Genomic DNA, 16,308 nt, shown 5'->3' with positions numbered 1-16,308 from the left:
TTAAAGCAGCACTGTGCTATCCGACAGTAGTCTGACACCTTCTCCTACATTAGGATAATTAAACTGTGACTGAGGATAGGTGAAAGAAAAATAATCAGCGTATCCACCATATTACTTTTTGGCCTCAAGCAGTCTATAAAACCAATGGATTTTAGTTGTCTAATTATGCTAACTTTATAGCTACAATTTATAAATAGAGAAGAAAATATATCTACCTGCCCACCCGAGGTCGCACTAAGCCATGTGATTTTATAAAGACACAATCCCCAACCTTAAGCCACATATCATTATAACGGAGCTGTTCAAAGTAATGGCAACCAGGTTCTCCATTTGACATTTCCACTGGAACATCTTCTTTCTCCTACATCAACATATATATATTAAAAAGCTGGTAAAATTAGGAAAATTGATTACAAAAGGAAAAAGGTGCTGGAGTATGTTAAAAGGAAACAGGTTTTATTGAATCTTAATTTTAATGGAAATAAGTTAAAAAGTAGACACAAACATCCAAAAACGTAAGCCCTTAAATTTGAAAACTAAAAGGCCAAGCTTACTGGCTATGAAAGTGGTTAGGTTTGCAATTCCTAATAAACAGTTATTGTTTTTCCAGATAATCAATTTGATGGTCCATTGGCACTTTGTTGGTTTATTGATATCAAATTAATTAATTAGCTATCTTGGATGGTTAAAGCAAAACTACAATATTCCTCACTTGGTTTTAGTAAACACGATTACATGGTCAGGGCAACTAAATTAGGCATTTGGTCAAATTACTGTGAGTGAAGGCATTCACTGTTCATACCTTAAATATCACAATTACCACCATACTGCATATTTTTAAAAATGTCATGCCGTTTATCCTATTTAATTCCCACTCTTATATCCAAAACTCACATCATGTCCCATTGTATCCTCAAATCAAAAGGAGCCAAGGGTACTCGGCAGCTCACAGGGGACACTCTACACATGGCAGGATCAGACCTTGTGAGTCTTCACATTCTTGATAAGATTATTCCTTTGTTTTATCATTTGATGAGATAAATCAGAACACACATCTCTAGCTTTTATTGGGGGAGGGATGTCTATTTGGGGTTAACAGTGATCAGCATGTTCCTTTTTTTTGTTTTTAAATTGTGCGAGCGAGCACAGAGAATAATAGGCTCACTCTGTAAATCTAAATATAAGAAATGAAAGACAAAACCTTTTTCTCAATATGTTAGCAAGAAAAATGTCCTTAGGAATGCCAAGTATCAGACTGTCAGATGATTCTAAACCATTAAAGTATCAACTATAAATAAACCATGTTTGACATATGATAAAATGTCACAGAGAAGCATATGATACCACTATGTAATGCTTACTATTCTCTTTCTATTTAAAGAAGACTTGATACCTAAAAACTAAATATAAAGGACATCTGCAATACCAACTAGCAATTGGATGAGTTAAAAATAGATTTTTCTGTCTCACTGATTTGTCTAGTGTTAGGACAGGCTAAAGTAGATGCAATTTTTAAAAATGTGGTTAAGAAAAAAAAAATTTCAGACACAATGAGAGAAACGCAGATTAGTCCAGCACTTGAATACAGTATGTATTTGGAGGTAAATCTGAGAACTCCAAAATTCATAAAAAATCCCCATGTACATGACAGGTTTAAGAGCATAGGTGGCCAGTAGCTAACATTGTCAAGGCACAAACAGGGCTAACATGTATTTGAATCAAGGCTTCAATTATATGGAGTATGCATACACAAATTATATATGTAATTTTTTTTACACATTTTAAAGTGAGATGTATTGTCATTTCTTATTTATCTATTGATTTAGCTTTTTGGAAAGATGTGAAACCTAAAACATGAATGTTCACATTTTCATCATCTCTGATCTGAAATCCAGTTCAATTCAATATCCAGCTTATCATCTTGCCTACCTTTTCAAGGTTAAGGATACTGTCTCCCACTTTATTATCCTCTAAGGTTTCAGTGTGTTTCTCATCTTCCACTTTGTCTGTATTAGCAAACACAGAAGCAACACGGACCACAGGCAGGGGCACATCTCGAGGGACAAACCTTACAGAGCTAATGGGCATGGTCCACAGTTTAATCTTCTTAAAAGACTTTGTCTTTGCAGAGTAACGAGACTCGCAGACGTAGACATCCTCATCTCTAAAGTTTTCAGGACATAATTTAAAATACTCCTGTTGAGTGAAGAGAAGGGATCATTTCAGATTAAATGTTCCAGAAACATGCCGTGGAGACAGAGGTTATATATACCAGCCTGGTTTTTGTTTTGGCACAGAAGGTACAATCTAGTCACTAAGTTTCTCTCTTTGGGTTTGGCTTTTTTAAAATGCGTGTGTTAAATTCAGTGCAAGGTACCAGGGTGCAGCTCAGGTGAATTACATTATACCACTTCTTATATCAAACAGATATAATGATTATTACAGGCAATTGTTTTCCCAACATTAACTTGCTAGTATATCTGAACTCTGAGCAGGAAAGACCACCACTGAGTTGAGAGAGGAATGAAAGTTCTATGCCCACGTAATCTTTGATTATAACACTAACAAGGATTGGCATAGTGATCGTGTTAGTTACATAAACAAAACATCCACTAAGAACTGGACTGAGCTGATTCATTCTACACAGGCCAAAAAGCAATCAGATCATAAGAACTTTTAACACAACTGACCTGGGTGGAATCAAACTGTGATGCAGAGGTGAAACTCTATATCGCATTACCATTCGTCCAAGCTATCCAGCCCTCCTTCCACTAAAAACTAAAGCTAAACATTTAGAGGAAAATTTTAAGACGTTACCAACAATTTCCCTATCTATCTCTCAAAACATCAACAAATTTGATAATGACGTGTATGTGATTTCTATAGCCAAACTGACACTGAGAAACAAATAATGCAACTTCATGTCATTTTTTCTCTACTACAGAGGAACCACAATGTATCGAGCATTAAGACATAACAGGGGGAAAAGGTTATTTCATACAGGTACTGTGAGAGTCCTTGAGTCTTATTTTAAAAAACAGTGCACAAATCAGTTAATAATTTTACAAATTAGTCCATTTAATCTCTCACCTTAACAAACATTACCACACATTTGCCTAAAATTTTGCTAACGGGAACTTTATTATAGTAATCGCTCTTAAAAACTTCCTTCTCCAGAAATTTTCGTGTTGCAAGATGGAATGTTTCATTTGGTCGATAAAACCAGCAGCCATACAACCATTTTTCTCCTAAAAGCAAAAAACAGGATATATTTTCTATTGCACAAGGAAGTAGAGACAACAGTAGATCGTGTTAGTAATCAAACAGTTATATAACAATATTTGGTATATCCAAACCTCGCTGACTCAAAATAGGACAATGTTTTTCAACTGTTTCAGATAAGTGAGGTTTGGATATGTAAGAAATCCACCTTCTCCTATGGATGTTTGACTCAGAAGAACACAACAGGAATTAATGCCATTGAGCCCGTTTGCCTTGGAGAATCCAGTCTGCAATCTATAAATTGTGACTGTGCAGGCCTTGAAAATTATGCTCAAGGACAAGAAAAAGCCTGTGAATCTGTCACTCCTGACTATTTGAAAATTTGGGACACCCCCACAGATCTTTGGATAACAGATTGTAATGTACATTTTTAACTATAACTCCTTTCCTGTTTTGCCATCTCCTTACTTTTGACAGAGTCAAGCTGTGACTTCACATTTTTCTTATAAACCATGAATGGACACTCTGGTATTATTCAAAATCAGAGAAAATAAATTGTATGCAGACTAGCCCTGTTTATTAACAGTACCATAAAACTTCTGTCTCAATCCTCTTGTATACTGCCAAAAGCAAGAGTTTTGGTTGAATTGGTGCTGACTATGACTCAATTGTAAGTTTGCCCAGAACAAGTCATATTTAACACTGCTTTGGAATTTAACCACGTGTTCTGAAATGATGCCGGCTTGTCCTGTGGTGCACTTGTAGTTTAACTATGTTCAGTACTGCCTCTTATCAGCAATGGATACTTTTCCTAGTTTAGACAAGACCCTTCTGTTCCTCCTTAGCTGTCTCAAAAGCAGTGTTGATGGGTTCTGGAAGGAGCCACAGCTAGCCTTCCTAGACCAGAAGGCGAGGGTGTTATCTACAGAATGTTTATAATGTGAAAAACACAGGACATTTAGCACTCCCAAAAGCTCTCCAGCATGCAAAAGCCTTTAAATCAGGTGTTTCAGAAGTAATAAAAATACACGCCACACACGTACGCATGCACACACACACACACTGTTGTGAGCAAAATAATTAAGGTTCCACCCAAGGAAAACTCAAACTGGAAGTTTTAACAAGCAATATTAAGAAGCTGTACTGCACTATTTTCCTGTGTTCTTACCAGCTGAATCTTCCCATAATCGCTCAATGCAAACTATATGAGGTTGCAGGTTGGCTTCTGCAGGTTCCACATAGACATAATCCCCAACATGGTACATGCTGTTCTTAAAGCTGCAATCCTGGCTGTAAGTCCGATGTAAGCTCGAAAGACCAGCTCCTCCAGCAGAATCTTCACTCTTTTCAGCTTCTTATTTCAACATAAAAGGAAACAAAAATTACTAAAAGCCATCTCAGGAAGAGAAGAGAGATTCTAAAGAACAGCACCTTGTTACAATACACTGGCTCTCAATGAGTTAAATCACGGCATCTTTGTTTTGTGACTTAAGCAAAACCTTCCTTATCTGTGGGACGAGGGAAAGAGAAAGACAGCAGAGTGGGAGCACTATTGCAGATTAGTAAAGTTTGTTGACCAGCTAGAGCTGGGAATGGGGCCAATGTTTGACACATTCTTATTTATTATTTGTATTGCAGTAGTGCACAGGACCACACATAGTCATGAATCAAGACCCCACTGTGCTGTAAAAACAATGGTCCCTCCATCATGCTCCCCGAAGGTCAATGAAGGAGTGCCACACCAAATCCAAAAAGAAAAGGAGTACTTGTGGCACCTTAGAGACTAACCAATTTATTTGAGCATAAGCTTTCTTGAGCTACAGCTCACATCATCCTTTTCTTTTTGCGAATACAGACTAACACGGCTGCTACTCTGACACCATACCCAGTGGATTCTAGTTCCAAGGTATGGTTTGAGCATGATCTATGAGACACCTAGCTTCTCCCTCCTGCTGTTGAAGAGCTGGGCCCAGATCTTCAGATGTATTTTATCGAGGCCTCCATGTAAGTGAAAATGAACTCACTGACAGCAATAAGGGAGGGGAGGCCTTTAGAAAGGTCACCCCTGTTGCCTCTCTCCTGTCCTCTATACCGTGACTTGCTCTCGTATAGCACTGAGCCCAGCTGCAGGGAGTGAATAAAGATGATCACTACTGACCTTAGTGCTGTGGGGAAAGGACAGCCAGCTGCTCTTTATTTGAAGGGACAGGTAAAGGGGCGGAGTGGGGAGCCGTCCTCCCTTCTTAGTGGCAGGGAGCCTGAAGACATCTTTATTCATTCCCCATAGCTTGTCTTAAAGCCATGAAGAGCACAGAGACAGCATGGGAGGAGGGTGACACAGAAGACCTTTACGAAGGCCTCCTTGTCCCACACAATACTGTAAGCTAGTTCCTCCTCAGTACCACAGTTGCTCCAGCAGGAACAGCAAAGGCCTGGCTCAGCAATGAAAGCATTACAAGAGACAGATGTTTTAATTTTCCTTTCAAAACTATAATTACCTCTCTTCTCTTCCTCTCTTTTGAGTTTATCCTCTTCGAATTCTTTGGGTAGCTTTTCCTTTTTTTCTTTCTCTACATCGTTGTGAAGATGCTTGGTGGTGTAGCTGAGTGCTGGTGATAGAAGAATCTCTCCATTCTTGCAGAGTTCATCACGGATTTTAATAAAGAACTGCTGAAGTTCCACAGCGTCCTCATAAATCTCTGAATCAGTCCTGCATGGAAATGACAGACAGATTACAACATGACAATATACCTTATGCAGGAATAAACAGTACTCTAAATACAAACTCATCAACTGTTACATTTAAGGATAAATTACAAAGACTCAATGTATATCAGATTACCTCTTTGTTGAACAGAAGTTAAGTGACAGAAAATTCAGCACATACTGCTCTATTAGCAATAAGCAGATTTCCCCTTAGTTGTCTTTAAAAGTACTTTAATAGTAAAAATCGGAGAAAAAATGAACGCATATTAGTTTTTATTTATCCAATTTTTAAATCACCAAACATCTGTGCTTTACTTTTCAACCAGTAATTAAACAACATACTTCTACACAATTAAGTTATTTAGGACTTATAACATGGCCTGCACCACAGCATTATCAGAGTACCTTTATAGCCTGTTTATAGGGAACTTTAAAAAGTGATCTCTCAAAGCACTAGCAACCTAATCCAGCCTTTTCAAGAGTATTTACAAAAGGAAATGTTTACAAAATGATGCATTATGGGTGCCACTTTGTATTTCTATTTGGTGTTGTTTTTGTTCAGTGTTTAAAATCATTCAGCAGTTTGTTGTTTTTAAATGAAATAATTTGCTGTATATTCAGCCAAACTGTTTTTAAGGTGGGGAGATTAGTACAGTTTTGTTTCCTTATTCTTAAAATAGGACAATGATCAATATTCTATTACCCAATAGAATAGCTTCCAATCAAAACAGCATGGAGTAATCAGAATACTATTTTGTTTTTAAAAGAACAGATATTTGGGTTAATGTTGCTTTTGCTGCCACTGAACATTCAGTGAAAGCTTGGTTATTCTCCTTTTAAATTTTAGTTATTATGAATTACAATGAATGGGGGAGGGGGAGAGGCAAAAAAGACATGTTGGGGATCAACACTGCCAAGTCTTCATATGGCTATACCATTTCACCTCTCTCAGGTTTAGGAAAACTAAAATGAGTCATCTGGACAATTTTTTTTTAAATCCAGTTGCAGGTCATCCTCAAAGATGCCCTCTGACTAAACTGCATGTACTTTCAAGAGAGAAATAATGTGCCAGCCTCTCCAGTAACTAGTACAACAAAAAAGAAAAGCTGATTTCCATATAAGTTGGATAAGCATTCTCATATAGTGCAACTGAAATTCTGAGAAATCACAGGCAACCAGCCACAAATCAAGCTATTTTGTAACTGGACTTTATTGCTTTTGAAAGAGAGACTTCTGAGAAACTAAAAAGCTGTTTTTTTAATTAAAAAGAGTAATTGTACTCATCACCCATTGTCATGCCAGATGATCTTTTTATTCTTTTTAATCGCTTTTTAAATAAGAGATTTTATTACCACCACACGTCTCCTTTCTTATTGAAGTTACAGCAGCAAAACTCTCCCTACACACAGAATCATAGAAATGTAGAGCTGGAAGGGACCTCAAGAAGTCATCAAGTTCAGCCCCTGGTGCTGAGACAGTACCAAGTAAAGCTAGATCATCTCCGACAGGTGTTTGTCCAACCCATTCTTAAAAACCTCTAATGGTGGGGATTCCACAACCGACCTTGAAAGCCTATTCAAGAGCTTAATTACCCTTAAAGTTAGAAAGTTTTTCTAATATGTAACCTAAATCTCCCATGCTGCAGATTAATCCCATTATTCCTTGTCCAACCTTCGGTGGACATGGAGAACAATTGATCATTGTCCTCTTTATAACAGCCCTTAACATACATCTCCAAGTACATTATTTGACCCACTCCACTGGAAAGCGGGAAGCTGTATGTCTGCATATTTTTATTCATAAACCTTGAATAAAAATGATTGCTCTAAATGGGAGATCTACTAAACAAGGCAATTAATATAGCAGAACATGCTGCAATCTTGATCAGGGGCTGCAAAGGCTGACCCTGCAGTCAAACACATTTTTACTGTCTGGCACAGCCCTCCAAAATTTATATAGAAATGTACTAACTCAGTTAAAAATGCAGTAGCCCAATGAAATTATTTACTTTACTGTTTGATGACAGTTTATGTCTCTACACAACATCTCCCCCGCAAAACAACCCATTTCTTGCTTCTCCATACCTCTGAATGGTCTCCTTTTTACCGCTGAGGTCTTCTTCTAAACTTGCCTTCCCCCAACTTTGGAAGATAGCCCTATATTGATTTAACCTTGCTTTGCTAGGGTTAACTTCAAAGATAGGGGCTACAAACTTTAAATGAAACCTTAAATTCTGCTGCATGTGATTGCACCCAACTAAGCAAGTTGCTTTTTCCCTAGCACACTAACAGGAAAGTTAATGTGTCTTTTAAAATGGGAATTATTTGGACAGTGATAAAGACTCAAAACTAACTTGACAAGACTAAGGTTTGATACATGTATGGTTTCACTCACCGGTTCATTCTCCTTGCCCTCTCTAGCATCTCAAACATCTGCTCTTGAAACAAGTCCAGTCTCCTGTAGCGATTATTTTCTACGTTCTTTCGGATAATATCAAAGGTCAAAGGTGGTTTGTTTGGGAAGTTGGGATCAACAGCAGGAATTTCAGCTAAGGAGTCACTATAACACCTGCCCTCATCATCCTGATGGCTCATTACAGACACAAAAAGGTTATGGATAAGTTCCTGGATTAGCAATGTTACATTGGGGACATGAGAATCCTCATCTCCTTCTATGTCTCTTTTAGTTTCAAGCAAAACTTTATGTAGGACAAGGGCATCTTTGTAAATCAGAGACTCTGGTTCATTGTAAGTGCAGGCATTATTGAACATCATTACAAAGTCTTCTACCATGGAATCAATGTCCTGGTACTTGTTGGCCATCATGTGACTTCTTATCTTTTCCATGTCAACTGGCTTTTTAATGGTTACATAATAGTCAGGCAGTTCTGATCGAGATGGAAGCCTCAGGAAGATGGCACTTAATCGTCTGCCTCGTTTATCTGTGTAGTTCTTCACTGCTTCGTACACCTCATTCAGTTTCTGTTGCATTGGAGTCATGTATTTTGATTTCTTAGGGGAAATACCACTTTTTCTACCTAGACAGACAAAAAACCAACAACAAATGTATAAAAAACAGTCAGCCTTATGCACTTACTTCCCTAACAAACTCCTTTTCTATGGCTAAGGTAACTTAATTCACCATTACCCTACCAGAATAGCTATGCCACTTACAAATACAGTTTTTTAATTTCTATTCCATCAGCTCCTATTAATTACTTTTCTCAGATGTTTTCTCTGTTTTCACCATGGACAATTTAGTACAACATACAGAGTGCTGGATCTGAAACTTTGCAGCCTGTCTTCCATAAGTATAAAATAACACTAATAACACATTCAAGACTGCACATCAGCCTAAAGTTAAAGACTATAAGGGAACCCAACACAATAGCACTGTGTGAAATTGTCACTTGAGTTCAGTAGTCATTAAAATCCTCTCTTTGTGTGGATTTTTCATAGCCATTAAAATTCTCTCTTCATGGGGATTTTCACACGTGCGTATGTCTACCCTGCACTTGGGAGTGTGCCTAGCCTGAGCCTCTGCTGGTGCTGCAACATCCACACAGCTATTGCTAGCGCACTAGCTCAAGTCAAACTAGCACACGTCTCCCTACACGCTCCCAGCTGCCGTGACACACCCTAAGAATCCCACCTACTGTGAGTTTTCCCTCACACAGCAGATTTAAGCTAAACTAGGTAGAATTATTATAAGTAGAATGTAAAATAATGCCTTCAAATGGGGCTACCAATCAGATTAGCTATTTGTTAATACAGGATCAATTGTTAAAGCACTACATCGTCTTTGCACTTGGATTCTTCCATATCTATACTTTCTTGGTGGTTTAGCATTTTTATCCTCAGTGATGCTTCAATATAGCGTGTGTGCTTTTCTTTTTTTAAAAAAAACCCTTCTATATAATTTGATCATTTACTCAGTTTAGAATTTAACACACACACATCAAAGGAGCAGCACCAACCTGAAATCTGCTCAGTTACTTTTTAAAAAAAGGAGTGAAAAATAGTTCTAACACCACCTACTGCTGAATTTCCCTGCCATTGTAAGGGGATTTACAATAATTTTCTCTTAAAGATGTTTCACTTCTCTTTGTTGCTCTGTGGAAGACCCAAATACACAACAGGGGAAACTAAGGGTCTGATCCACCCTTACTCATAGTTGTATAGTATCTTACTCTGAGTGGTCCCATTAAAATGAGCAGAACTACTCACAGAATAAGATACTACTCAGTATACGATTAAAGGTGGCAAAACATAGCCAGAACTCATTATAAACAGCATGTTAACAAATGCATAAAGATATTGAAAAAATAAATCAGAGAAAAATATTTTCTTTAATCTCTTTCCGTTACAGTAACCAGAGGTGCTACTTATAACAATAGTAGGTGCAAACATTTTCTAAGAGATGTGTTTTGGTTACATTTTTTAAAGTATTCTTCTTTAAACATGCTAGAAAATTGATAAATATGGGGACATATTTATTCTACTGACTTACCTTTATATTATGCTAATTTTAACACATAAAAATCCCCATGAAACACTAACACGGTAATAACAATACTTTGCAATTTTATCACAATCTTCATTTGGGGATCACAAAGCACTTTATACCCATTAATGAATTAAGTCTCAGCTCCCCTGTGTAATAAGTTATATCCCCAATTTACAGATGGGAAAATGAGACACAAGGAGGGTAAATGACAAAGTTACAAAGGATGTCTATGGAAGCAGAACAGATCTTCTAGCTCCTGGCACTGTTCCTTAATCTGTTTGCACTTCAGCTGCTGCTGAACCATTTTCTGATGTTTCAAAGCTTACTACATATGCTTCTTACATCTCCAATCAGATAAATGAGGTATGACAACAATTATTAAATTCCAGTTATTCTGAACTTCCCTTCTTCATTTTAACCTAGCCCGTGTAGAAAAACTGTTTCATAGAGATTCTCTCATTCTGATTTTCCCATCCCCCACCTCTTAATTTCAATTTCAGCACAAACACATACCAATATCCACTGCAATTATGATGATATTGAAAATATAATTCAGTTTTGCAGTTTAGTGTACAAGTGGGTTCAGAAGTGGCATAAGTTATACAACCTGCCTGGAATGTATGGTAATATGGCTTTCCATTTTAATGTTAATCTGTATCATTTTATTCCATATTAACATTTACCAAGAAGTAGGAATCCACAATGCTGCCTTACTTAGCTTTAGTTTAGGGGAAGCGATATCATCATCTTCAGGAAGAGGTCCCAGCTCTTTCTTTTTTTCTTTAAGAATCTTCTCTAGGATATGGGCATCATTATATACCTATTAGCCATTAAAATGTTGAAAGAAAAATAACAGAACAATATTTAGGTTATTTGTTTCCTTATGAGAATGTAATAGAGTATACCAAGAAAACTCTTAACACAAAAGAGTTAATGCCTTAGTTTCAGTTGAGCACAATATTATTTGCTTCCACTCTTGAATGTTTGTATAGTGTTGCAGTAGGTTATTAAAACAACTGGTTCATTCCACCCCAAATGTGTATTTCACTGAAGGATGAAATAATTCCTATATGTAATTTTTGTAAAGCACCCTGGGATATTTCAGAAAAAGGCCCTATATTAGATTGTCTTCTTGACTTTGTCCCCATCCTTTTTGCTTTCTATTTAAATTCTCATCTGTTTCCTTTCTTTCACTTTTCAAAACACACTCTTACCCATTCCCAAGGAAACCCTCTTTCCCATTCCCAAGGAAACCCAGCTGCTTCATCAAATTTTATATACTCCTCCCCTTTCCCCCTAAAGCTCCTAGGAAGTTCAGTTTACACTCACTGCCTTGGTTTTCTGTTCTTCAGTTCTCTCTTGCCTCCTTTGACATCTGTCTTACATCCCAAACCCTCCACCAAAAAACACTTTTACCTATTTAAGGTCACCTCAATTACCTCTTGACTGAGATTAAGGTGCCTCTCTCTAGTCTAATCCTTCTTGATACACCTCTTTTGATGAAGAGGATCAGTCACTTTCACCTTCACTCTCCCCACCTATACTTCAAGATTTTATAGATTCCATTTACCGTATATACTCGTTCATAAGACTATTTTTTGGTGAAAAAGTGAAGTATGAAAGAGCAGTGGTCGGCTTATCAATGGTCTACACCAAAATTTGACAATTTTAAACTCTACTGAATTATTGAATTGAATATCTAATACATTTTCATTGTAGGTCAGGGGTCAGCAAACTTTGGATCCCGGCCCGTCAGGGTAAGCAGCTAGCGGGCCAGGACATTTTGTTTACCCAGAACGTCCACAGGCACAGAGCCACTCAACTTCCAGTGGCCGCGGTTTGCCGTTCCCAGCCGATGGGAGCTGCGGGAAGTGGTGGCCAGCACACCCCTCAGCCCGCGCTGCTTCCCGCAGCTCCCATCGGCTGGGAACAGCAAACTGCGGCCACTGGGAGCTGAGGGGCTCCATGCCTCCGGACACTCCAAGTAAACAAAATGTCCTGGCCTGCTAATGGCTTACCCTGATGGGCTGAGATCCAAAGTTCGCCAACCCCTGAAATATAGGATCAGCTTATGAAAGGGTCATACAGTTTTTGCCATTTTTACCTATCCATCTTGAGGGGTTGGCTTATAAACAAATGGGCTAATGAACGAGTATATACAGTAATTTTCCATTCTAAGCTGGTATCACTCAAATTTCTCTTAGTCCCCCTTCTCTTTTTCTTCAGACATTATATTTAGGTGACTTCACCAACTCTTATGGTTTCAGCTACCACTTCTTCTGTGCTGACTACTTCCAAAACTATTACTTTTCCCATTACTCCCACCGTTTCCTCCTGACCACTCTCATGTCTCAGACTGTCTTTCAGCCATCTCCTTTTGGATGTCCTACCAATTTAACCTCTAAGATTGTGATTTTCAAAGGGATGTAAAGGAGTTTGGTGCCCACAATCCATTTAATATCAACGGGAATTGAGTGTCTAATTTCCTTAAACCCCTGTGAAATTCCCAGTGCAAATGCCTAAAACTGAATTTGATATTTCCTCACAAATACTCATCTCTCCATCACTGTTGGAGTCCATTATTCTTCCCATAATCAAGGCTCAAACTTGGTTTCATTTAGACCTTGCTTTCCTGTTCCCTATGTCACCCTACATCCTGGCTTTCCCCAAATCCTGTCATTCTTCGCCTACATCATGTCTAAAAATCAGTCATTCCTCTCCATCCCTACAACTGCAGTCCTTCCCCATACATCTTGGTCAACTTTCACCTGACGGCTGTAATCTCTTCCTTCTGTATTTTTCACTTCTCCCCTCACTCCCTTCTTGAGCAGTCATATACTGCTGCTAAAATCCACTAAATTCTCTTCCCCACTCTTATGTTATTCTCTCCTGCCAGTCCTTTTGCTAGCTTCTCACATCAAGTTCAAATTCCCCATTCGCACCTTAGAGGCTCTGTTCTCTTCTTCTGCTATCCCACATCCTCCTCTCAACACCTTTCTCCCGTTGCTCCTCCTCTTTACCACTCTGATTTCCATTCCTCTTCATGTTGTCTTCTTCTGGCTCCTACACTTAGAATTATCTCCCTCCCTCCTTCAACTATTTCCTCCAACACATTTCCATCACAGTTCTTAAAAGACCCTACCGTTCCCAGATTCATAGACCACACTATAACTCAAAACACTTAATGTCTGAGCTATTCTGTCCATGTCTTTACTGTATTAAAAACATCCTGGGGACAGGGAATTGTGCCTTATGTATTTGTACAACATCAGGCACATTAACACCATTTAAATAACATTTAACATTTATATCGTATATCCAGATCTGCTGAATCTGATTGAGGAATATATACTGATGTCCATCACACCAGAAAAATAAACCAAAAACCCCACAATGTCTTTTTCCTTTTAGATATGAACCTTAAGAAGAATTATAAAAGCCAGCGATGACATGGATGAATAGTTGACTGAATAGCTCATTGAGTTCCTTGCCCCTTGTCTCTAGAAATGCACATGGGAATTCAGTACCACAAAATTTCAACAAAGACATCTAGCAGTTGGCTCACTGTTATGTTCTATTTCAATGGAGACCTTATCTCACAATCCTCCCCAAAAGATTGCATGAATTCTTTCCAAAGTATAGTATTATCACTGTCAATTTCTACATTGCGATCAAAATCCTGTTAACTTATCCTGGGAAGAATATAAAGATGTTGTTGGTTAACAGTCTGCTGTTGCTGTAGTCATCAGGCAAATATATTTGCAGGACAAGTAAATAACCGAAGTTCAGGTTGCAACTTGCAGTCATAAGGTTTTATGCCTCTTTGCCAATATAGCTAATCAAACAGAATCAGATTATTTGCAAGTGTAGATGCATGTTCATCACTTGCCATATTAGACATTTCAATGATCTGATTAAGCACAAGAGACAAGTATTGCTTCTTAAATTTGCTTATGCTGTCCTGCTCAATGGACTGTATTAATGACTTCAGGTTGTCAAGCAGAAATATGTTTGTAAGTTTATATAGAGAGTATGTTTGGCATTAGTGAGAAACAACATCTATTGGTATGCACCTTCTTAATCATATCTTCCATATTACTCCAGTCACCACGCATTCTGGTTGCCCTCATATAGTAAGATATCAGTGGTGTTTTACTTTTCTTAAGGCATCAAAGATTTCTTTTCCTATCACAAAAGGCTAGAGTATCCAGCTTCTCACTGCCATCGGTAATGTTGTCAACAGTGGAATATGAATATATCTTTCTTCAGCTTGCTGTTGACTCTGCTTTACCTGACTAAGGACTGAATATGGACTTCAGGATTTGGTCCATAAATAAATAAAGCCATTTAATTCTTAGTCACTTGCTGTTCACTCATCCACAGTAATTACTTTGTTAAAGGATTCGTTTCTCTTTTGCATACACTTTGCAGAACATACATTTAACCATAGTAATAAATATTTAATTTAATAAGGGAGATAATGACAATATGTAAACTGTGCAGTTAAACTACATCTCCATTCTGACAAGATGATAAAAATAACATGGTGGGATCGCATGTTCACCTTTTCTCATCAATTTCTTCATCAAATGTATTCATTTGAGAAGCAGAGATACCTTTTCCACCTACGAGCCCTGCAAAATCATGCTCAGATCTAAGAGCCAAACTGAGTTATTTACATCCCACACATCTCCCCACAGTAACAAAAATTCTGAAGATTAAATTAGGACCCTAGTGACCCCTATGTAATTCAATTGCCTTCAACAGGTTTTTAGGGTGTAAGTTATGGGAACTGAGTAAACAACTGTTTATTATGCACTAGAAGAAAATAGAACAGCTAACTCCTAGCAGTGTAAGAGCCAACATAGCTAACAGGATGAAAAATGGAATTGTACAGTTAAATGACATACAAGTAAAATGGAAGGTGCTGTGTTTATGTCTGCATATATCTTCAGGCAGAAACAATATTTAAACACAAAAATATATCTGTACAGAAGTAGTAGTGTTCCTGGTTTAGAACAAGTGCTATGATGGGGTGCATATGCTTATTCTGTAACTGTTAGTGTAACCACTGGAAGGAATAACCAGAGATTGACTGTTACAAAATTCGAACACAATTTTGCCTTCTGCAACGAAGCATGAAGATAACTGTGCCTGCATAATCTAAACAGTACCTGTGAGCCTTCCTCATTATAGTGCCTTGCATTTCGGAACATTAGCCTCATATCTTCTATCATAGCTTCCTCCCCTGAGTATTTATCACTGCGGATGTTATGCTCAATAATTTTTAAATCCATTGGCTCCAAGATGATTTTATAATAATCTGGATAGTCCTTTTTGGAGGGTTTAACCATAAATAGATCACACAGTCTTCTGCCTGTGCCAGGCTCTCGAGCTTCAAGAACAACATTATATAAGATTTTCATTCGCTGCTTCTTTATATTCTTTTTACTGTTGGGTAAAAAAGGGAAAAAGTATTATTTTTTCTCGCCCACACACCTCCACCAGAACAGCATTTTTATTTCTGCTAGAAGATACACTGAATGCCATTTTTAAAAAAAGCATAGTACCGGTGTATGAAGACCACCAACACGCTAGAAACGTGTGCACGCCAATTTAAAAAACAGTTACAGAGTGATGATAGTAGGACCAGAGAATTTGGGTCCATAGGTAAGTGCAACACTAGTTGAGCTAGCCAGCTAATTTTAAAACACCTCCTCTCTTCTCCCTTTGCTCCACTTGGAGATAAAAGAGTTTCCCCAGCATGAAACAAACCACTGTTTTCATGAATGATACTGCCTTACTCTGAATATTCCTCAAATTATGGAGTCAGACTCTGTATTTTCAAACCTAAAGCTCCTGTGTCTCCCCTCT

The 16,308-nt window shown here is 37.9% G+C and overlaps 1 protein-coding gene across 24 annotated transcripts in view; it reads right to left on the bottom strand.

Annotated features, from left to right (window-relative positions):
- The window catches only part of PBRM1 (polybromo 1), an 87,398-nt gene that overhangs the window by 24,967 nt on the left and 46,123 nt on the right, over positions 1-16,308 (bottom strand). For 23 of the 24 annotated variants that reach the window (XM_078853707.1, XM_078853717.1, XM_078853715.1 and 20 more), the window contains 8 exons: positions 15,609-15,885; positions 11,149-11,254; positions 8,323-8,965; positions 5,721-5,932; positions 4,391-4,576; positions 3,091-3,248; positions 1,930-2,196; positions 216-361 (listed from right to left, as the gene is read on the bottom strand). In XM_078853707.1, coding sequence (XP_078709833.1) covers positions 216-361; positions 1,930-2,196; positions 3,091-3,248; positions 4,391-4,576; positions 5,721-5,932; positions 8,323-8,965; positions 11,149-11,254; positions 15,609-15,885 — 1,995 coding nt within the window. Of the gene's footprint in view, positions 1-215; positions 362-1,929; positions 2,197-3,090; positions 3,249-4,390; positions 4,577-5,720; positions 5,933-8,322; positions 8,966-11,117; positions 11,255-15,608; positions 15,886-16,308 lie in introns of those variants that run through there. The other variant, XM_078853722.1, reaches the window with a different exon arrangement.

The sequence above is a fragment of the Lepidochelys kempii genome, chromosome 7, assembly GCF_965140285.1.
Source record: "Lepidochelys kempii isolate rLepKem1 chromosome 7, rLepKem1.hap1, whole genome shotgun sequence".
Taxonomy (NCBI): domain Eukaryota; kingdom Metazoa; phylum Chordata; order Testudines; family Cheloniidae; genus Lepidochelys; species Lepidochelys kempii.
Note: the sequence above shows the minus strand (reverse complement) of the source record. Positions and strands in the feature narration are given on the sequence as shown.